General features: G+C 39.7%; 1 protein-coding gene across 5 annotated transcripts in view; it reads right to left on the minus strand.

The window, feature by feature from the left end:
• The window catches only part of ASAP1 (ArfGAP with SH3 domain, ankyrin repeat and PH domain 1), a 143,580-nt gene that overhangs the window by 19,404 nt on the left and 114,588 nt on the right, over positions 1-9,588 (minus strand). For all 5 annotated transcript variants that reach the window (XM_015617106.3, XM_015617107.3, XM_015617104.3 and 2 more), the window contains 2 exons: positions 9,025-9,132; positions 7,365-7,593 (listed from right to left, as the gene is read on the minus strand). In XM_015617106.3, coding sequence (XP_015472592.1) covers positions 7,365-7,593; positions 9,025-9,132 — 337 coding nt within the window. The remainder of the gene's footprint in view (positions 1-7,364; positions 7,594-9,024; positions 9,133-9,588) is intronic.

A 9,588-nucleotide genomic window follows, 5' to 3' on the forward strand; every position in this document is an offset into this window, starting at 1 on the left:
CCCCTCTCCCCAGTCCCATACCCCCTGTTCTGTCCCCTCTCCCCAGTCCCATACCCCCAGCCCCCTCTCCCCAGTCCCATACCCCCTGTTCTGTCCCCTCTCCCCAGTCCCATACCCCCTGTTCTGTCCCCTCTCCCCAGTCCCATACCCCCTGTTCTGTCCCCTCTCCCCCAGTCCCAGCCGGGCTCTCCGCACGGTCCCACTCCCGGAGCGGGGGGCTCCCAGCGCCCCCTGGCGGCGGCTCCGCGCACCGCACCCAGCGCTCCCAAACTGCCCCAAATCGGCTCAGAGCGGAAAAAAAGGGCAGGAAAGGCATTGAAATAGTTCTGTGCGCTTAGTGCAAAAATTAAACTCCAGACACGAAGCGGAATTAAGTACTTTTAACTGCCAATAAGAGGAAGAAATCTTCTGTACAAAAATAAACTGTAGTAGAATTAAAAAAAAACCCTTATAATTATGTTATATGGGCGTGTTTCAGATTTCACATTAATTATACATATCCAGACATTACAGAGGAGTTAAAAAAAATCCCTTCACAGCTTTCAGAAGTTCACATGGCATACAAAAGTGACAGGGAAAAGGTGTTTAAGGTATTACAAATTGTACTTTCAGACTCCCAGCATTTGTTTCTGTATTAAACTCAGGGAATAAATATGAATACAGACGTCATGCACTAATGATTACAAGGCTGAAATACAAAATAACTTACATTCAAATAAAAACAAAATAAAGGAAAACTTCAAATCACCATTTCAGGAAGAAGTATAAAATGACATCACGCTTTGAATAAAGAAAACACGGGGAAAGCTCTTGAGTCAAAATCTCTTTATGGAAACAACTGGTGAAATAATACAAGACCTGACAATGTATGAACCGTCTGTACAATTATTATAAAATACACTGTATCACAGAATCACTTAGATTGGGAAAGACCTTTGAGATCATTGAGTCAGACACCGCCAAGACCTCCCCTAAACTACCTCTCTGCTCCTGCGCCTTTGGTATTTCCTTCTTCAGGAATGTCCTGGATTCCTTTTAGAGTGTCTCCCAGGGATCTCTTGTCAGCCAGCCTCCTAAACAGGCCAAAGTCTGCCCCCTGGAGGTCACAGGTGGCAGCTCTGCTGATCCCCCCTCTCTACTTGTCCAGGAATTCGTGATCCCTGTGCCCCCGATGGCCTGCATCACCCATAAATCCTTCTCTCTCCACCAGCAGCAGATCCAGCAGGTGCCTCCCCTTGCTGGCTCCCTCACCAGCTGAGTAGGAACGTTCTCTTCCACTCACTCGACACATCCTAGACATTCCTGCCCCATGAGAACAAGGGCCAGCAATTGTGAAACTTTTCCCAGCTGCTCACAGGATATCTCATCTGCCTCTCCATCCTGGGTGGGTGGTCTCTAACAGATTCCCACCAGGATATCTGCCTGCTGGCCTTTCCCTAATTCCTACCACCAAACATTTGACCCTACTGCCACCATTATTCAGCTCAGACACTCAAAACAGTCCCTAACATATAGGGCTGCCCCACTGCCTCTCTCTCCTTGCCTCTCCTTTCTGAAGGGTTTACAGCCATCCATCACAGCCCTCCAGTTGTGAGAGCCCTCCCAGAATGATGGCAGCTGCAGTTTTCCTGCTGCACAACAGCTTCCAGCCCCTCCTGTTTGTTGCCTGTGCTGTGTGCAGTGGTGTAGATGCACTTCAGTTGGGATATTGACCACCTTTTGTGGAGGAGAAACCTTAATTCCTACAAGACTGTCTGGAGGCATTTCCATGCCTTATGTCTTTGCTGTCACTCCCCTGCTGCACTGAGCCACCAGCCCAGGGGACCTCATTGGCACACACTCCCTCAAACACCGGTGTGTTGCCCCCAGGGTTACCTCCAGCAAGCCTGGTTTTGTCTCTTTCCCCTTTCAAATCTAGTTAAAAGCTCTTGCAATGTGCACTAACCCAGTGGCAGACACCATTGCTCCCTGCTCAGGCTGTCAGAGCTACAGCCCCTTCCTGCGTGCCATTCCATGCAAATTCCCGTCCAAACTGCCACACCATGCCCTTGGAGAGCACACTGCTCGTGGTGCTCCCCGAGAGATTCTTCACACACGTCTGGGCTGGGCCCTGTTGTCCCTGGCCCTGCCTGTGTCCCCTCAGGTGCTGTCAGTGCTCTGGTCCCTGCAACTTTGTCACTGCCCCGAGGCTCCCCTGGCTGAGGAATCAATCCTCCTGTGTCGGGAGCAGGAGCAGGGATGCTCAGCTCAGTGACTGCACGTGGCTGTGTATTCACACACATGTACACACAAATGTGTGTGAGAAACCAACAGCTCAAAACAATTCCCAGCTCATAGTCTTAATTATACAAGGCTAGGCGAGATATCTTTAAGCAATAATCAGAGCAGTTACTAGATCAAAGGAATTTTGTGGTTTTAACCAGGCAGCAATTGAGCTAGTCATTTCCCCTCCAACAGATGTATTAAACATGATTTCTCACATAGTTGAGAAATTCAAATTTCATAAAGGATATTTTCCTAACAGAACCAAAACAACAAAAAACAGAAAGAAAACCCCCAAAAACTTGACCTAGAAGTTTTTCCTTTTGCTTCTGTCAGGCTTTCTTTTCCTCAGTTACTGGAAAGCAAATGCTTACAGTACTAACTGTTGTCATATTTTATCACTTTTTTGTATTACCAAGGTCAGGCTTTCACGTGTAAATAGATCAAATAATCTCAAAATTATTGTACTAAGGTAAATGACTGGATAGGGTGTGCAATTAATAGTGCATTGCCCTTTAGGGTTTGTGCAGTTAGTGTAGTAACAATTCATTTGTGTACTTGTGAAACCATGCAAAGCTGTTGCCATCCAATCAAGAAATGGTGGGTTTAGAACGTAAAAACTTCACATATGTAATTTTTTTTACCACTTAATGAGACATAGGGGTAAAAAACAGAATTCCAGCTAATGGTAGAATGGACACTGCAAAAGAGAGTAACTTACATTAAAAGTAGTATTTTCATTAACAAGCGTTGTTATCCTTATTTTTAAATTTCTCATGAGTGACTTATTGCATAGATATTATTAAAAGTCTTTTCAGTTTGCCTTACTTCAGAGATCACATATTTTCACTACTGAAGAGCATAATTAAAGACAAAATTATCATGATCACTCTGAATAAGAAAGCTAAGAATATACATTGATTCAACATTAGCATTTGAAGTACATTAGATAATTAATGCATAAAAAAGGTTCAGTCTAAAAAGAAAAAGTTATACTAAAGAATTTTGTGGTTTGGGTTTATTCACTAATAAAAGAGCCCATGAAACCAACAGTCATCAGCTAGTCTTCCCTTTCTATTATTGTATTAAAAAATACTGAGTCTTAGTAGGGTAAGTAGCATAATTTAATCAAAATGTGCAACACATTTATAAAAATATAAAAAAAAAAACCTCTCCAAGTATATGCAAGAGAAGTATAGAATCCTGCAAGCATTCAGAAGGAACAGGATGACTTCAAAGGCTGAGGTAATGGAAATGAGAATAAATACATCTGTGCTATAAATTAAGAACTTCAGCTGTACATGAGTAGAGATGCCTGCTACGCCACAGTATGATACAATCAGGTAAAAAAATACAAAAAACAAAACAGAAAAAATCCATGACCAAAGGATTGTTTGATATGGAATTTCCAGTAGAAACAGCAAATTTTATTACTGTCCAGCCAGTTGTATTTCAGAAAGCTGATTTAAACAGCAAAGGTACAAAGAAGAGCTAAAAGGGTTTTTTAGTGTAACACCCCAGACATGGAGACCTGTACAATTTCCATCCAGCAGCGCCTTGACACAGCTACCAGCCACAGAAAAACCACCAAAGGCAAAGGGCAGTGTTTGTACATGCACCAAGTAACTTAAGGAACTCAAGAAGATTCCTAATCCTGTGTGCAATGCAGTCAGACAACTTCTAGAAGTTACTAGTAAATTCAAATAAACTAATTTGGTTAGAAATTGAGTCTGATCTAGTGAAGGAGCAGATAATGTGTCTGTGTCTGCAGTAACAGTGGACAGGAACCACAAAGAAAGTGCTTTTGGGTTTAGGTACCTCATGATAGAGTTTAGACAGAGTGTAAACTATGCAATCTTGTAGGTGTTGAGGATCCAAACTTAACTTCATGATACAGAATTTATCCCTGACTTCCATGTTCATCTGGGATGAACAGGCAGAACCCCTAATATCAATTAGCTCTCAGCTCTAGTGAAGGAAACCTGGATTAGACTGCCTAACACTCCTCCAAAGCTAGTTAGCAACATCACCCTCACACTGGATTTGAAATGAAGATTGCGCAAGATTTTATTTAGCTACTGTGGCAAGTCATGAAACTACTTAAATATTGATTTTTCTTTTAAAAAGCTTTTTGTAAAACAATAGGCAAAAGACCTGCTAGAGTCTGGAGCCAAAATGCAGGTAATAAACTGAGAAGAGCAATAAAAAAATGATTTTGAGAGTATTACAGGCTAAAGATTTGACTGAGAGCACAAGTAAGTTGAACCTGAATAACCTGAACTTATATAAACTATTGAAAAAGGCACAGATTGGCTGGCTCAGGCAGCCAACTGCACTCATGCTGTTAGGATTAACTAAATCTATAGCAGAGATAGCAACAAGTAAGATGCATCCACAAATGAGACAATGTGGAGTAAAATACATGAAGGTTCCAGCATTTTCAGGAGTATTTTGAAAAGTTATCAAATGGAAAATCTGGACACGAGTTATAATGATGTATGGAGAAATTTTGAAACATCTCCATATCACCTCCTCCCATTATTGTGCCTATAAAATTATTTTTAGCCAGCATGTCCACTGAAAATCATGAGCACGAGTGATGTGCCTTATGTAAATTGCCTTAAACCTCCCTCCTCTCCCCAACACAAGTTCAGTGGGTGGCTTCCTGACCACTGTGGCCCCTCAGGAATACCACTGAACTTGGTGGGTAATGAAACAGAGGGCTACAGGGAGGAGGTTTTCTTAAAAACAGAACATGTTTTGCAAAGACAGTTTCAGCTGCATGTCTCAAAAGATGAGAACCCATGAAACTTGAAAACTGTCTGCCTCCTTAAATGCAGATCCACCTGCTAGACTCCAGGTCCTAGCAGGGGCCCATGCTACCTGCCAGAGCCTCACAGCAGCACAGGGACAAGATCAGATTATGCTTTTGGACAGAAGGTCAGCTTAAATTTAAATATAGATTCAGTGCTTTTGTTACTCTTGCTGTTTAGGGAGCTTAGTGAAAAAAGTACACTATGTTTTCTTATAATCTTAAACACAGGCTATTCAAATGAACTTTTTAAACAAAAAAACACATCTAACAAGTAAGCTTGTTCAAATTTCAGTGTACGGAATATACTCTATTACTATTCATCCAAAAGAGGAAAAAAATTCTACAGGTTTCTGTTTTCTTACACAAAAAATTGACTCTTTCAAAATTCAGATGTGCCAACAGTGTCTTATGGAAGTAGAGAGTCTCTGCTTCATCTTCTTTTAAGTAATGAGAGAGCTGGAAGAGGGGATGATAACAAGGAGCAGCACAGTTTAAAATGAACCATAAATTCATCTGAAATGATGCATCTACGGCAACCTTTCCACTGATGAATTGTCCTTCGCATTTGTCACTTTTTCTCACCAACTTTTAAGTTTTGAATTATTCCTGTAACATAGGCACGTATACAATGGAAATTTCTAATTTCACAGTATTGTTGAGTGTGTATCAACCAGAACTCCACTCCAGCATCACTCAGAGTGTAGAATTTCAGCATGTTTGACATAGAGAAGCACAGTGACTTTAAAGTAACAGCAGTTCCATTCAACCTTTCTGACTTACCCTGTGAATCTGACATTTTCCACTCTGATGAAGCAGTTAATGTTACATTAGAAGGGAATTTAGTGATATTATAATATTATTTCATTGCAACATAAATAAGGATTTCTTTGCATAGTTTCTAACATGAAAACAAATAAAAACTGAAGGAGTCAATTCTTTCTGAATAGCTTTGGTGTTGTGTTTATTCCCCAGTCTAGGAACAATAAGGAAATTCCAGGAACAGCTAGGAAAATGCCTAACATTTCAGAAACCAAAATACGTACTTAGAATGAAATATGAAGGTATCTATTCCCACTTCCTGGAAAAAAGACAATTTTCCAGGTAAGTCTGTATGAGAACTCCACTATATAAAGACAAAGAAATAAAGTTCATTAAAATCTACTGGAAGCTGACAACATCAGTAGTGTGCACAGATACCAGACACAAACTCATAAAACTTCTCCAGTAATTGGATGCATGATTAATTGCCAAGTCTTGCAACTTTATGACTGAAAAAGAAGTTATCCTAGGTCATGATGGAACATCTAGGCCAGTACACTGTGTTTGCAATGAACAATCCATAGCAGACTGTGAGACAGAGCATGTAAAAGGGATGGGAGAGTGGAAGGAAAAGGCAGAATCTTACCAATAAGATTATTGGTAAGATAACAATACCAAAAAGCAGCTTGACAAAGTAAAGTTACAAGGAATACAACTGAGTCCTCAGGGAAATAAGGATTACAAAATCTCATGTGAAAACCTTGTCAAAAACACTTTGCCTCATAATGGGAAACAAACCTGTTTAGAAGAGAGAGCCAAGGGATCTATTTGAAAGTTGCCAGTACATAACAAAGGCTGATGGAACAGTAGTGCTTAAGCAAAACATCTGAACCACGTGAAAGGAAACACCTGATGCCAACACTATCCTGTCCCTTCTACTCTTTCACATATTGGTGAGACCATCTCTTCATTTTTCCTCAACAAAGTCAATTACCAGTTGAGAAATGAAGTTATAGTAGTGCTAACAAAAAGGAGAATCAGCATAACTGCTGAAGTGTTAAACTACACTGTAACCCTCACCACAACTAAAGATTCCTCTAACAAGTGGACTGTACAAACACAGTTTTTCAATTTCTAAATTAAACATGTAGAAAGGAATGAAAGGTTTCTTTGTCCTAAAAAGCATATCTGCACAAATTATAATACAGTAAAAAGTTTTGTTCCATAAATATATCCTCTAAGATTAGAGATATCTAGGTCAAACAATCACAATCCACTGCAGCTGTAAGTCTCATAAAAATTAACTATCATTTAGCAGAATATTAGTTTATTCCTCACCCACTCACGTTTAGTGTTATAAATGATTACAAAGTGCCCCCCAGGTCTTTACAGTTCAGAACAAGCGTTGCACCACAATACTGCATCACAAAGAACTGCTGTATCTTGAAACACTGCCGTGTCCTTGGTTAGAGCGAGGGCAACACTGGGAAAATCACTGCTTGCAAGTGTGGTTTGGAGACAGACTTACCTTTGCCAGCATTTCGAGGAGGAAGAGGAGGAGCATCAGATGTTGGAGAGGTGGGTGAGTCTGTGCTTACAGAAGCAAAGATCTGGTTGGTAAAGGCTCCGTAGGAGAGTCTTTGCTTGTCTCTGGGAGTGCTAAATGAAGGGTGAGTCAGTTTGTCTTGGGGAGAAATGCTTGAGGAGTGACAAAAGCTTTGGGGTCTTGGAGATCTTTCCTTTTTTATAGGACTAGGCTGTGAATAGAAAAACAAAGATGCGATATAGCTGTCTGTGAATCAGTGTCTAAACACTAATTATAGTTAGTATGTTTGGAAAAAAGCATACCAGAACATAATTTAGTGAACATGATCCTAGTTTTTTTTTCCTTTGTTGGACAAATAAACCCCCATTTCTCCCGTTTTCAGTAATTCAACCTGAAAAGTCCCCTCTTCTAAATGAAAATTAAGATTGTACCATCAACAAATCATCACAAACACAAAATTAAATTTAATGTTAAGGCAGGAAATAATATACTAAATTAAAATATACAAAATATAATATACTAAATATATATATATACACACTAATACATATATAATACACTAAATAAAATACCAATAAAAGCCTAGTAAATTTTAGAAAAGTAATTTTCAAGGAATATAGCACATTACTCAGAATAGAGTATTAATTATCCTCAAGTATCAAGTATATTAATCCACCGATGCCTAGTAAAAATGAACAAACACTTCTGACAGATCAGATTTATTTGGTCTCTTAACCAGCAATATAATCCATGATACAGCTCTATTTAAATGCTTCTAATTGCTCTTTGAAGAAATTTTACACATCAGTTTTTGCCTGCTGTACGTTAATGGGTGCATATGGAGCACGATCTGTTTCCCTGCAGCTCTGGTTCAGGTTATTATCTCCAGCACAGCATCCCTCATCCTCCAGAGCCTCCTCATACAGATGATTATTTTGCTCTCTACAAAATTTTGTCCTTGAGGACATGCAAATTACTTCAGTTTCTGAATTTTTCAGTCCCAAGTTCCACAGAAAATGAGAAGTCGTCCACATTTCTTTCTGCGGCACTCATATAAAATAGGAGAGGTGTATTTGCATTTATTGCAGAAATAGAGCACACAGTAATTAACTGGCTTGCTAAAGTAGGACACTGAGGCTAATTTTTCGCATGCTCTAGGATGGCAATTATTCTATGCCCTTAAGTTTTGCCTTTCCATTACTCCTTTTTTTAAAAAAAATCAGGAATAAATAGCACAGCACAGTTTGTGGAAAATAGAGTTATTTATTTAATAACTAGGTTTTTAATTAATTCATGGAAAAAATTAAGTATGTAAGCTTCAGATTTCCTCCAGCTAAAATTTAACAGCCTAGAATTCTGAAGAGGATAAAGCAACAAAGTAGTCCAGATCTGCTGATTTACATCATACTGTATGTCTTGTCAAAGTCAAACTTCTGAAACAGCCCATAATAACTAGGTTGACAAAGTATATTCAAAAAGCACTTATCCAGTCTATAACACAGGCCTCAAAATTATTTTTTTTCCCCAAAAAAATATCTGTAAGAAAAGGAAGGCCAAAGTGGATCTCTAATGGCCATTTTTTCCCTGGGAGCAGAGATGCTGCCAGTTTTTGTGCAAAGCTGTATCCGTAATTCACACTCACCTTATCATCCAGGTCATCGTCACTTTCATCAATTTCTTCCTGCCGAAGATTCCATTCGTACTCCACATGCACGTGTGGGTTTAGCTTTCCTGCCTTGGCTTGAGAAAGCTGAAAGAAATAAAAACTCTGGTTAAAATACTTGCTGTTCTTTTGGTGTTAAATTAATTAACACCAGTTAACCAGTGACAGTTCTGTAACGGCAAGAAATAAACTGGAGTACTTGGAAGTTTTACAATTATTCCAGATTCAAAGAAGAACAAAGCAGTTTCAGGGCAATCACACAAGCATCCTTCATTTGTTTGAGGTATAGAAAGACAGCTAAGAGGCAAAAAGGAAAGATTTTCTATGGATGCTAAATTCTGACAGTGCCTGTATAGATTACAGGCCGCACAGCTTCTCAGGCTGGCCCTGAGAAAGTAGTCTGGGAAAAACATGAGAAAGAATTAAAACAATCCTCAGGAACACAAAACAACCTTGCAGGTGTTGTTATGTGTTCCTTGTTTTCCTTGCAGGAGAAAGTCAGGGGGGTGGTGAACCCCACTGACCAATGATGGTAACGTAGCA

This window comes from Parus major, chromosome 2 (genome assembly GCF_001522545.3).
Source record: "Parus major isolate Abel chromosome 2, Parus_major1.1, whole genome shotgun sequence".
Taxonomy (NCBI): Eukaryota; Metazoa; Chordata; class Aves; order Passeriformes; family Paridae; genus Parus; species Parus major.